General features: G+C 48.7%; 1 protein-coding gene across 7 annotated transcripts in view; it reads left to right on the top strand.

Annotated features, from left to right (window-relative positions):
• LOC141246974 (protein NDRG4-B-like) overlaps window positions 1-13,735 on the top strand; it is a 71,502-nt gene that overhangs the window by 34,461 nt on the left and 23,306 nt on the right. For all 7 annotated transcript variants that reach the window (XR_012310492.1, XM_073669177.1, XM_073669179.1 and 4 more), the window contains one exon: window positions 5,310-5,415. Coding sequence is in view for 6 of the 7 variants with exons in the window: in XM_073669177.1 (XP_073525278.1) it covers window positions 5,310-5,415 (106 nt within the window). In the remaining variant the exon portion in view is untranslated. The remainder of the gene's footprint in view (window positions 1-5,309; window positions 5,416-13,735) is intronic.

Below are 13,735 nucleotides of genomic sequence, written 5' to 3'. Positions count from 1 at the left end.
GTTTTTCCGGTGATTTGGAGAGAGTTTGGATGGATGTGCGTGGTAATCTTCAGGAGGCTAACAAAAAATCTTAAGAGGTACTTTGACAGGTAACGTCAAGAGGTTTTGTTTACGGTTGGTGACATGGTTTGGTTGTCCTCTAAGAATCTGCGGTTGAGGATTCCTACTAAAAAATTGGGTCCCAAGTTTGTAGGGCCCTTTAAGGTGCTTCAGGTAGTTAACCAATCTGCTGTTAGGTTGGAGGTTCCTACCTCCTGGAAGATTAATCCGGTGTTTCATGTTTCTCTATTGAAAAAAGCTTATGTATCAGATAGAGACGCCTCTGCCACTGTTCCTCCGGTGGTGGAGGACGGGGAATACGAAATTTCCCGCATCCTTAATTCTAGACGGTATAGAGGGAGATTGCAGTATCTCGTCGCTTGGAAGGGTTTCGGTCCCGAGGATAACTCATGGGTGAGGGCGGATGATGTTTCTGCTTCCAGACTTGTCAGAGCGTTTCACAGGAGGTTTCCTGATAAGCCTGGGCCTAGGGGATCCGGAGGATCCTCATAGAAGAGGGGGTACTGTTAGAACTCTCCTGTTAGGTTTTTTCTATTATGCTGGTCACATGACCTGTTTTGCTTATTTTATCCTGCTCCGCCCTTCTGGCCTTGCTGGACTTCATTGTAATTTCTACTCTTAAGTTAGCCATGTGCTTTGTTACCTTTCTCAGTCAGTTTAGCTAGGTCTTTTGACCTCTATGTTCTATGTTGTTTGTTTGTCTTTTACTGCTACAATTTCTGCTAGGAGGTGTCCATCTTTCTCCCAGTCCCTAGTTCTTGTAGGGATCCCTCCCTCAAATCTATAGGTCTTCGTTCAGACTAGCTGAGGACTTTAGCGGGTCTGATCGCAGGATCAGGTTCCCCGTTACATCGTAGGGATCTAGCTTAGTTCTATTAGGGACAGATCTCCTGTCTTTCCTTAGTGCTTGTAGCAGATCACAACAATACGCCCCCCGCAGGTCGAGTTTTGTGAAGACTCTGGAACCCTTAAGATGATCAAACAGCTTGGAGATTAGGCAGAGGATATTTATTCTTGATCGTAATTTGGTTGAGTCCCTTATAATCGATGCAGGGACGAAGTGAACCGTCCTTTTTCTTCACAAAGAAGAATCCAGCTCCGGCCGGCGAGGAAGATTTTCGGATAAAGCCCCTGGCTAGATTCTCTTTAATATACTCGGACATGGCTCGGATCCCATCCTGGGACAGGGGGTAGATTCGACCACGTGGAGTAGATGCGCCTGGAAGAAGATCGATTGGACAGTCATATGGCCTATGAGGTGGTAGCGTCTCGGCCTACCCTTTTTGTCAAAGACGTCGGCATATGTCCAATTTGCAGCAGACAAGCCAGAAAAATTAGATGCAACTCTCGTGGCATTCTTGACCCCCAACGAAGTACTACTCCGGATTTCCAATCCAAGACAGTCTCGTATTTTTTTCAGCCTTGGCAGACCTAGAAACAGAAGGTGAGGCAAACCTGATAGCACATAAAGATGAATCTTCTCGGAGTGCAGCATTCCTACCCGAAGTTCCACAGGCTCGGTAACGAAAAGGATGGTTACGGAAAGGTCTCCCATCCACCGAAGAAACCAGCAACTGACCTGTAGACGTTGGATTGGGATTTTATATTGCTCTACAATGGCCTGTTGGATGAAACTACCTGCAGAACCAGAGTTCAGGTAGGCTGACTCAACAAAATGGATATTGCCACAGGAAACGGATTCTGACAAAGGTCAGCGATGGAGAGGGTTGATTCTCGCCCAGGGTCGCCTCTCCAACAAACCCTAGGCTCTCGAGTTTCCTGGTCTCTCTGGGCAGTAGCCGAATTACAAGCTCAGAACTGCCACAATAGAAGCACCTTCTCGCTGCACGACAGGCCTCATGACTATGCTTGGCTTGCTGCATGATCGGTCTTTGAATGGTATTAGCCAGTCATACAGGTCTTCTCTCACGGGACACCTCTTTGGAACGCTCCTGAAACCTGATGTCAATCTGAGTAGCCAGAGATACCAGGTCCTCCAGTGAGGTGGGTATATCCCGACCAGCAAACTTGTCCTTGACTCGCCCAGAAAGGCCCTCCCAGAAGGTGGCTACCTGAGCCTCATTATTCCAGACAAGTTCTGACAACAGGGTGCGGAAACATACAGCCTACTGGCCCACTGTGAGGTTTTCCTGGCGCAGTCTGAGGAGAGAAGATGCTGCTGAGGAAGCACGGCTAGGCTTCTCAAATACCTTATGGAAGGCTTCAATAAAAGACTGGAGATTCGAAACAAGAGGGTCCCATCTCTCCCGTAGGGGATTAAGCCACGCCAGAGCCTTACCAGTGAGATGGGACATAATGATGAAGGCCATTTTGGCCCGGTCCGAGACAAACTGATGAGCCAAGTGTTTGAAGTGCAGCATGCACTGGTTGATAAATTCCCGACATAGGGCAGGGTCTCCGCCATACCGTGGAGGAGCAGACAGACATGGTCCAGGAACATAGCTTACCGGCTGATGGGTCGCAGCTGTGGTTGCCACAGCTTGGGGAGGTTCGACTGTGGCCGAAGTTGCCAGCGTATCTAGACTGTTGGTCACTGTTTGCAGGTAGGAAAATATTTTATCCTGCTGGTCTTTCTGGCGGGAGACCTCTTGGTACAGGTCTGACATAGAGGAGGCCTGACATCCAGCGGATTCCATGGCCTGTGCAAACTGTAACGGACTGGGTGGTGGAACCACTGTGCCGTGGTCCGAGGAGAGCCTAGAGGGGCGTGACTAGGTGCCTTACCAAGCTCGACCTCTGATGCACAGCGGCTGACGATACTGCAATCTGAGGAGAGACTAGGGAGGTGGGACCAGGTGCTACACTAGGACTGATCTTGGGTGGATGGCAGGCAGCTGACCCCCAAAGGACAGGAGGCTGGAACAGCCATGAATAGTAGACTGGCAAGTACTATCTGGCACGGGTAGTATAGTGACTGGCACGACAGACACACACAGAATGGCAGGCATAACTGGTATCCAGGCAGGTACAGGCGGGCACGGCTGCCAGGCAGGCAGGGGCTGGCAGGCAGGTGGGCACAGCTGATATACAGGACATGTATACGGGATATGAGCATTTGGACCTGAGAACTAACAAGCGTGTTAAGAAACAGACTTACAACGTTGCACAGGCACCGCCATGCAGGTGGAGGTACCTTAAATAGTAAGTGTCTCCCAGCCCTTGGCTGGGGACACTTTAGGGCGGTGTGCGCAACCTCCTTAAGAAGGAGGGGGCACATGCGCGTGCCCTAAACACAGTGCCTGGGGATCTGTGCTGTGCGCGTAACCCGGGCAGCAGCAGAGTAATGAGGAGGAGCGGGACGTGGGCTGCGGCAGTGAGTCGGCGTCTCTGCCGGGAAAGGAAGGCAGAGACGCCGGAGCTACACTCCCTCTACAGTGTAATACAGAGCACGCTTCTCCCTCTATAGTGTAATATACAGGATGCCCCTCCCTCTATAGTGTAATGTACGGGGCGCTCCTCCCCTCTATAGTGTAATGTACGGGGCGCTCCTCCCCTCTATAGTGTAATGTACGGGGCGCTCCTCCCCTCTATAGTGTAATGTACGGGGCGCTCCTCCCCTCTATAGTGTAATGTACGGGGCGCTCCTCCCCTCTATAGTGTAATGTACGGGGCGCTCCTCCCCTCTATAGTGTAATGTACGGGGCGCTCCTCCCTCTATAGTGTAATGTACGGGATGCTCCTCCCTCTATAGTGTAATGTACGGGGCGCTCCTCCCTCTATAGTGTAATGTACGGGGCGCTCCTCCCTCTATAGTGTAATGTACGGGGCGCTCCTCCCTCTATAGTGTAATGTACGGGGCGCTCCTCCCTCTATAGTGTAATGTACGGGGCGCTCCTCCCTCTATAGTGTAATGTACGGGGCGCTCCTCCCCTCTATAGTGTAATGTACGGGGCGCTCCTCCCTCTATAGTGTAATGTACAGGGCGCTCCTCCCTCTATAGTGTAATGTACGGGGGGCTCCTCCCCTCTATAGTGTAATGTACGGGGCGCTCCTCCCCTCTATAGTGTAATGTACGGGGCGCTCCTCCCCTCTATAGTGTAATGTATGGGGCGCTCCTCCCCTCTATAGTGTAATGTATGGGGCGCTCCTCCCTCTATAGTGTAATGTACGGGGCGCTCCTCCCCTCTATAGTGTAATGTACGGGGCGCTCCTCCCCTCTATAGTGTAATGTACGGGGCGCTCCTCCCCTCTATAGTGTAATGTACGGGGCGCTCCTCCCCTCTATAGTGTAATGTACGGGGCGCTCCTCCCCTCTATAGTGTAATGTACGGGGCGCTCCTCCCCTCTATAGTGTAATGTACGGGGCGCTCCTCCCCTCTATAGTGTAATGTACGGGGCGCTCCTCCCCTCTATAGTGTAATGTACGGGGCGCTCCTCCCCTCTATAGTGTAATGTACGGGGCGCTCCTCCCTCTATAGTGTAATGTACGGGGCGCTCCTCCCTCTATAGTGTAATGTACGGGGCGCTCCTCCCTCTATAGTGTAATGTACGGGGCGCTCCTCCCTCTATAGTGTAATGTACGGGGCGCTCCTCCCTCTATAGTGTAATGTACGGGGTGCTCCTCCCCTCTATAGTGTAATGTACGGGGTGCTCCTCCCCTCTATAGTGTAATGTACGGGGTGCTCCTCCCCTCTATAGTGTAATGTACGGGGTGCTCCTCCCCTCTATAGTGTAATGTACGGGGCGCTCCTCCCCTCTATAGTGTAATGTACGGGGCGCTCCTCCCCTCTATAGTGTAATGTACGGGGCGCTCCTCCCTCTATAGTGTAATGTACGGGGCGCTCCTCCCTCTATAGTGTAATGTACGGGGGGGCGCTCCTCCCTCTATAGTGTAATGTACGGGGCTCTCCTCCCCTCTATAGTGTAATGTACGGGGCTCTCCTCCCCTCTATAGTGTAATGTACGGGGCGCTCCTCCCCTCTACAGTGTAGTGTACGGGGCGCTCCTCCCTCTATAGTGTAATGTACGGGGCGCTCCTCCCCTCTATAGTGTAATGTACGGGGGGCTCCTCCCCTCTATAGTGTAATGTACGGGGCGCTCCTCCCTCTATTATATAGGTCTAGATTTCTGTGTTCAGGGGACCTCTCTTTTGTTGATCCAGGGAATATGGGTGCGACCCCCTGATCTTCTGTGGGTGGGATTTTGGGGGGTTTTCCTGTGTTAGCAATCGGCTTCACTGTTCGGACCCCTGAATATTGAGGCTTTACTGACCTATTGTCTTCTTACAGGAGCACGACATTGAGACGCCATATGGCATGCTGCACGTGGTCATACGAGGGACTCCGAAAGGCAATCGTCCAGCAATACTCACCTATCATGATGTCGGCTTAAACCGTAAGTGGCCGGCGCCTCTACTCTTTCATACAGGAGCCCCCTGCGTGTCGGAGCTCCTCTAAGGCTCTCCTTAGTCGTGCGCTTTGGTTCAGCAGGTTGCTGGATCCTGAATGATGGTCCACTCTGTAGACTAAAAAAAAAAAAAACGCAAAAAAGGCAAGAGCGTTTACCTGCTAGATCTCAGAACTGTTGCACGATCAGGATGCAGCAAACCCATATGAAAAAAGATGGTGGCAACACAGGTGCAAAATACTGATGAGACAATCACTCACAACCGACCATTTCATGGAGGGGGAAACTGCTTAGTATAAGAATTACGCACAAAAAAAGCTTGTGTAGGGCGCTGTCCACTCACTTGGGGCCGCCAGAAGACCTCCAACGTAATAATGGTCCAGTAGGTGATGTGAGCCAGGCCATGTTTGAACTCTATGTAACGGTAAAATCTTAAGAAATATGACGTCAATATCTGCTGCCTGGGACCTTCAGAGGCGAAAATATTTAGTAAATTAAGGATTTCATAAAATTCTAACAGACCCAGCACATCCCACAATAATGTCATAAAGGGGGAGGTATGTGGGTGTAATCCTGAGCCTATAAAAAGCATGGTGTGTGTCATTGGTCAGTCCTTGGAAGGAATAGTTTGATGTGGTTCTGTCCATTTTCCCAATCGGCGTTCTTCCCTCTGCTAAGCTCTGAGCCATTTTAGTGACATCAGGTTTAGTAATTCTCTTTCGTTCTTCCTTTTTATTTCATGTATCAGTATATATCGTGTTGTTTGTTCCCATTTTGTATCATCTTCTGTATTTGTTTTTATAAACACTGAATATCTTTCTGGATTAAATAAATAAATTTAATAGCTATGTCCTTTTTGCTCTGTAAACCGCAGCCCTGAAGCCAAGGGCTAAGTATTTGATCCCTTGCTGTTTTTGTAAGTTTGTCCACTGACAAAGACATGAACAGTCTGTAATTTTAAGGGTACGTTAATTTTAATTTTAACATTGAGAGATAAAATATCCCAAAAAAATCAAGAAAATCACATTGTATAAATTAGATATATATTTTTTTCCTTTTTGCATTGAGAAATAAGTATTTGATCCCTCTGGCAAACACTTAATGCTTGGTGGTAAAACCCTTGTTGGCAGCACAACAGTCAGACATTTTTTGTAGTTGATGATAAGGGTTGCGCACATGTCAGGAGGAGTTTTGGTCCACTCCTCTTCGCAGATCATCTCTAAATCATTCAGATTTTCAGGCTGTCGCTTGACAACTCTGAGCTTCATCTCCCTCCATAAGTTTTCTACGGGATTAAGGTCTGGAGACTGGCTAGGCCTCTCCATGACCTTACTGTGCTTCTTTTTGAGCCACTCCTTTGTCGCCTTGGCTGTATGTTTTGGGTCATTGTCTTGCTGGAAGACCCAGCCACGACCCATTTTCAATACTGAGGGAAGGAGGTTGTTGGCCAAAATCTCGCGATACATGACCCCATCCATCTTCCCTTCAGTACGGTGCAGTTGTCCCCTTTGCAGAAAAGCAGGCCCAAAGTATGATGTTTCCCCCACCATGCTTCATGGTTGGGACGATGTTCTTAGGGTTGTACTCATCCTTCTTCCTCCAAACACAGCAAGTTGAGTTAATGCCAAAGAGCTCAATTTTTGTCTCATCTGACCACAGCACCTTCTCCCAAAAACTCACAGAATCATCCAGGTGTTCATTGGAAACTTCAGACGGGCCTGCACATGTGCCTTCTGGAGCAGGGGGACCTTGCGGGCACTGCAGGATTTTAAACCTTTAAGGCGTAATGTGTTACCAATGGTTTTCTTGGTGACTGTGGTCCCAGCTGCCTTGAGATCATTAACAAGTTCCCCCCGTGTAGTTTTAGGCTGATCTCTCACCTTCCTCATGATCAAGGATACCCCACGAGGTGAGATTTTGCATGGTGCCCCAGATCGATGTCGATTGACAGTCATTTTGTATTTCTTCTATTTTCTTTCTATTGCACCAACACTTGTCTCCTTCTCACCCAGCGTCTTACTTATGGTTTTGTAGCCCATTGCAGCTTTGTGCAGGTCTATGATATTGTCCCTGACATCCTTAGAAAGCACTTTTGGTCTTGCCCATGTTGTAGAGGTTCAAGTCTGACAGAGTCTGTGGACAGGAGCCTTTTATACAGGTGACTATTTAAGACAGAATATCCCCCCCCCCCAGCCAAAAAAAAAGCTATCTCTCAAATTAGATTATTCATGTCTTTGTCAGTGGGCAAACTTACAAAAACAGCAAGGGATCAAATACTTATGTCTCCCACTGTGTGTGTGTGTGTGTGCGTGTATATATACTGTATATATGTGTGTGTGTGTGTGTGTGTGTGTGTGTGTGTGTATATATATATATATATATATATATATATATATATATATATATATATATATATATATATATATATATATATATATATATATATATATATATATATATATATATATATATATATATTTTCCATGTGTTGGAATAGAAGGTGTATATACCATACGCTCACTGTGTTTTCCCCAAGAACTGGTCTAGTAGTGGAAGCAGCCGCGGCCTCGTCCATCGCTAGTCATTCAGTTGCGTAATTGTCCTCATGATCGGAGGCAGCGGAGTTGTTTCCTTGACAACTGGTGGGATCGGCGTGACCCCCTTCCTACCCCAGCTGTGATCTTTGACAATTGGTGGCAGTGGTGGGATATTACAGAACATCAGTGATCTGGTTTGAGCATCCTTTCCGGTATCTTTCCGGTCACTGAACACTTGCCCGGTCCCTGCGAGGATTCTGTGCAGAGTTTTGAGGATCAGGCTCTGTGTTTTATTATTTTTTACCTGGGACATTACTGTACGTGTAGCAGTTACACCCTCCCCATCTCTTGTTTTTCTGTCCTGTCTTTTGTTTGGCAATCATGGCTACGCTTGATGAGGCCTTGTATAACCAATTGAAGGAGGCTCTTGTTACCATCTGTATGGTCAGGCGGATTGACTGACTAATCTGGCAAAAACAAGCAACAGATGATGTTTGGGCTGGTGCAACAGGAGCAAATGTCACTTAAGCCCTTATGAAGGGGGAGGCCAGCCAAGGCGTAAACGCCGCTGCTTTTTGAGGTCCCACCTGTGCATGCCAGCCACATCAGCAACCAAGGTAGCGTGGACCCCCTCCTGCTATGGCCTTACAGCAACTTAATGCAGATGATCGCGAGTGACGACTGAAGCTGATTCTGAAAAACCAAGAACGAGAGGCTGCTGAGTGTCAAGCAGAATGACCGTGCCAAGCCATACGAGAGTACCAGTTGCTGTTAACCCGACTCACGAAGGAGCCATCCACCCCACTGAACAGTGAGTCCAGTAATGCCAACACCTTTAAACCCCATCCTGAGCATTTTCCTTTCATGGACAATGTCAGGTTTTCCACAGAGACGACACCTGGGAGATCACACCATATCTCACTGTTGCGTCATGCTGTCAGGATTTCGTCAGGGATCCGGGAGCACACACTACTCACTATGGAGGTATCGGCAAGAGACCAGTGAGCGTATGGCGTCACACCTCCGGATTCCAACGCATGGAATGTGTTTACGTCCTCCGTACGGTCACTGTCAGCTTCACAATAGCCCAATTATTATTATTCTCTGCCACCACTGGCCAGATTTGAAATATAATACAGACCAGGTCAGACACCCATATATTATATTATATTATATTATATTATATTATATTTAATCCAAAAGGGGAGGCAGTGTTATGAAAAATATACAAGATTTTACAAATGGACATTTACAATACGGAATAGACAGTTACATTAAATAAATAAGATTACAGAAGAAACTTTTACTATAGAGTTCGCAGAGACGAATCATTCTAGCTGGAGGAGGGGCTCCCAGATTTGATTTGAGCGTTATCGAACGCGATCCGTTGTTTATAGTATCTATACCCCCCAGGCAAAGAATGCTCATCTATCCTCCGAGGACTCTTTTATGCCTAAGGGGAGATCTTCCCACACACCCCCTGTGCTAACATCACAGGGCTGGACTCTAGCCTGCACATTTTATTTAAGATATCTGGTTTTTGGGATAACTTGTCACTGGTTGATCCCAAAAGTGATACCATATTTTCTATTATGATTTTACCTTCATTTAGAGACCACACATGGCGTAGTTGTGGTCTGGTATTTTGATGCTCTTCCGCTACAGCTCCCCGGAGGGGCTTACAGCTACAAAAAATACACATCTTGTTCCTTGGCTGACCCTGCCACTAAAAATATGGGTCTCCTTATCAGAATTATGGAACTTGAGCTATTCCATATTTCGTATTGGGGACCCTCTATTAAATTCCCTTTTTCGTCCTGGGAAGCAACCTTCAACAGCTACATGTAAATTGATCGAAAGCCAGTGTAATCATCCCCTGCCGCTGCCAGGGAGAAAGAACCTCGCATTTTAATTAGGTTATAGCTTTACAAGTCATTTCTGCTGTAGGTGATAATTTGCAGAGACAGATGCTGGACTCTCAGCTCTTCTCTTGTGATTAATGGTAGATAAGGGAGGGGTGAAGAGGGGATTGGGAGAAATGGTTCATATTTTCTTAATATCTACCTGACCGACAAGGACGCAGATATGGAAACATTTGAGAGTGTTTGAAAAGGCCCTGCTGTCTGATGACCAGTGGGCCTGATATTTAAGCCCAGGGCTACAAGGCAAAGCTCTTGAGGTGTTCGCTTCTCTCCCTCGATATCAAGATGGAGACTACGAGGCCGTCAAACAGGCCTTGATAAAGAAGTACCAGCTGACTCCTGAGGCAGAAGATGAACCCCACATCCAAGGCCCAGGGGCCTACTGCAGCTGTTCTTTTTTGTGGGTGGGGCGGTTAGGAGGGCCTGTGAAAATTTGCAGCCAGTCACTGTGGGTGACACTGTCATTGTGTGGGGCTCAAGAACACCGGCGCAGTACAAACTTTCATCTGGCCTGAGTTGGTGTCCCCTGAAGACCTTAGTCCCTGGGAAGACCCTGACTGTCACCGGGATTGGAGGTGACCACCGCACTATGCCGATGGCCCGGGTTTTCCTGGATTGGGTTGCGGAGAGGGGGTTGAGGCAAGTGGGGGTGTCTGAGAACCTCCCCACAAATGTTTTATTGGGAACTGATCTGGGACAGTTGATCGCTCCATATATTCCTGACAACCCTCCCAGATCTGGTAATTCTTGTGATTCCAATGTCAATAACTTGAATGTCAATTTTAGGCATAATGATATGTTACAGGAGAGCTCAGCCATGTCACGCTGCGGGGTGATGTTGCTGAGGATCCCTTAAAAGGAGCAAGCTTAAGTGCTAGGGGCGATGGGAGCTGGCACAGACACCATGAAGCAGGTGACCAGTATCACGACGGACTGTGACATGGCCGGTGGTACCTGTCCCACTGCTCCTGAGGTAACCGGGGAGGATGGGAAAACAGTATTCATAGCCTGTCAGGGTGATATCCCCTGGGAGACCACCTACATAGCCACTGTCACCCATAATATGAGTTACGCGTGTAACACGCTGCCTTCTAGGCCCTCATCACCCAGCGGGATAACAGAACCAGCTGCAGACCCTCAGCAGGTCCCAGACTGCTCCAGTGAGGTGGGGGTCCTAACGTCGCTTCTGGCTGCCTCCAGCCAGGAGGTCCAGGCGGCTCTGCGCTCGGATGCCAGTCTAGAGACTCTAAGGGACCTCGCAGAAGAGCCCATCTCCGAGTCCAAGGAGAAGGTGTTCTGGGACCAGGGGAGGTTGTACCGGGAAACAGTTCCGCTTGATGAGGGACTGTAACTCCCAACAGGAGTCGCTGAGGGAATGCAATGACCGGCTGTCTTATCGGATGAGTTGTTGCGGGTTGCCCATGAGATTCCTCTAGCTGGACACTTGGAGTCTACAAAACTAAGGCCTGGCTGTCGCACCACTTCTACTGGCCCAAAATGGGGACAGATGTTGCCAAGTACTGCCGCTCCTGTATCGTGTGTCAAGGAGTGGGGAAGTTGGGGTCTGTTCCCGAAGCCCCCCTGTTCCCTTTGCCAGTGATAGAGGAGCCATTCCAGAGGATTGCTGTGGACATCATTGGCCTGCTGGTCTTCCCCAGCAGCTCTGGGAAAAAAAGTTCATCCTTACTGTGGTAGACTATGCTACCCGGTACCCGGAGGCAGTGGCTCTGTCCTCAATTAGGACCGATAAGGTGGCCGATGCCCTTTTGGCCATATTTTGTTGAGTAGGATTTCCCAGGGAGATGCTTACGGACCAGAGAACTTGGTTCATGTCTCGGTTAATGGAAGCTCTCTGTAAGGAATGCAGGTGCAGCATCTGGTATCGAGCGTGTATCATCCCCAAACCAATGGTCTGTGTGAACGATTCAATGGTACCCTTAAGCTGATGCTTAAGATGCTGGTTGAGTCCCATGTGCGTGACTGGGAGCGGTACCTCCCACACCTGCTCTTTGCTTACAGAGAGGTTCCACAGGCCTCATCGGGGGGTTCTCCCCCTTCGAGCTCCTGTATGGCAGACGAGTCCGGGAACCCCTTGGTCTGGTAAGAGAATCCTGGGAAGGGTAACTGAACTCACCCGAAGTGTCCATCAATGAGTATGTATTGGTTTGGTAAAGTACTCCTGGGAGGAGGAACTAAACACCCCCGAAGTGTCCGTCATAGAGTATGTCATGCGACTCCGTGACAAAATGCAGTCAATGACGCAACTTGTGCATGAGAATATGGTGCAGGCCGAGGCCAGCCAGAAGCTGTGGTACGACCGGTACGCCCGGGAGCGGGTGTATGACGTGGGTCAGAAGGTGTGGGTCCTAGACCCAATGACCCAGTACAAGCTTCAGACGGCCTGAGAAGGTCTATATCTCAAACATTAGCACCTCAACTATGTAAATTACATGGTCGCCATTGACCATGCCAGAAAGAGGCAGAAGGTCTTCCATGTCAACATGATGAAAGCTCATCATGATAGGGGGACGTGCACCCTTCCTGTGTGTAGCCTGACCGACGAAGGCGAGACTGAAGTCCCGATGGATTTGCTAGCAGCGGCCCAGGATGGAGGGTCTGTTAAGGATGTGGAATTCAACCAGCAGCTGTCCATGGACCAGGTGTTCCAGCTTCTGGAGGTGTTCCGGCCCTACCTTACCATCTTCATTGGTGTATCAGGGAGGACGCTGCTAGCCATCCACCGGTTGGACACGGACCCCCCCCCCCCCCCAGTTCGCCATCCTGCATACCTTATCTCCCTAAAGGTGCAAAAAGACATCAAAAGGGAGATAGACCTAATGCTATGCCTGGGGGTGATCCAAAAGTGCGTGGGCCTCACATGTCATGGTCCCAAGAAAGGACCAGACATCCCGGTTCTGTGTGGATTACATCAGACTATATGCCATAACAGCTGCCGAGGCGTACCTAATGTCACGCATCGAAGAGCTGCTGGATCGCTTAGCCGGTGCCCGTTATTTGACTATTATGGACTTAAGTTTGGGGTACTGGCAGATTCCCCTGACCAAGGTGGCACAGGAGAGGTCCACCTTCATTACTCCATTCGGGCTGTATGAATCCATCGTCATGCCCTTTGGCATGAGAAATCCTCCTGCAACTTTCCAGCGATTTGTCAACCAGCTGCTAAAGTGATTAGAGGGGTTTGCTGTCGCTTACCTGGATGACATTGCCGTATGCCGTCCCACCTGCGAGAAACACCTGGGGTACCTGGAATGGGTCCAGGGCGCTGGTGTGACTATAGAAACAGAAAAGTGTCAGGTAGACATGACGGAGGTTGTGATGAAACGGCTTCTAATCTTAATCAGCCAGACCTCTAGATTTGTTAAGCCAAGAGAAATACACTATTGTGTTTGTGTTGGTTGTGGATGGCTTTGTATGCCAAGGTTAGGGTCTTGAACTGGAGTCTCTGGGCAGTGGGGGGCCAGTGATGGGATTGACAGAGAGGAGAGGCCGGGGAATAGCGGGGGGACAGGTGGATTAGTCGGGCAGCAGAGTTTAGGATAAGTATATTCTCTCTAGACATGCGCACTAGTCTCACACAGACGCTGGGATTTGGCGCAAATGTAGTAATGAAACATGGAGTGAGTCATTATATGTGTGTGTGTGTGTGTATGTATGTATATATATATATATATATATGTGTGTGTGTGTATACACTGTGTTCCAAATTATTATGCAAATAATATTTTCTCAGATTTTCCCACATTCCCTCTATGAATTGCAGTCATTGTAATTTTCCAGTCTAATAACTATTCGAGTACAATTGAAAGGTTTTTGTATAAACTGCCGATG

Source organism: Phyllobates terribilis, unplaced genomic scaffold, assembly GCF_046119375.1.
Source record: "Phyllobates terribilis strain yellow unplaced genomic scaffold, ASM4611937v1 Scaffold_2717__1_contigs__length_111224, whole genome shotgun sequence".
In the NCBI taxonomy this organism is placed as follows: domain Eukaryota; kingdom Metazoa; phylum Chordata; class Amphibia; order Anura; family Dendrobatidae; genus Phyllobates; species Phyllobates terribilis.
This window is presented reverse-complemented; position numbering and strand designations above follow the sequence as displayed.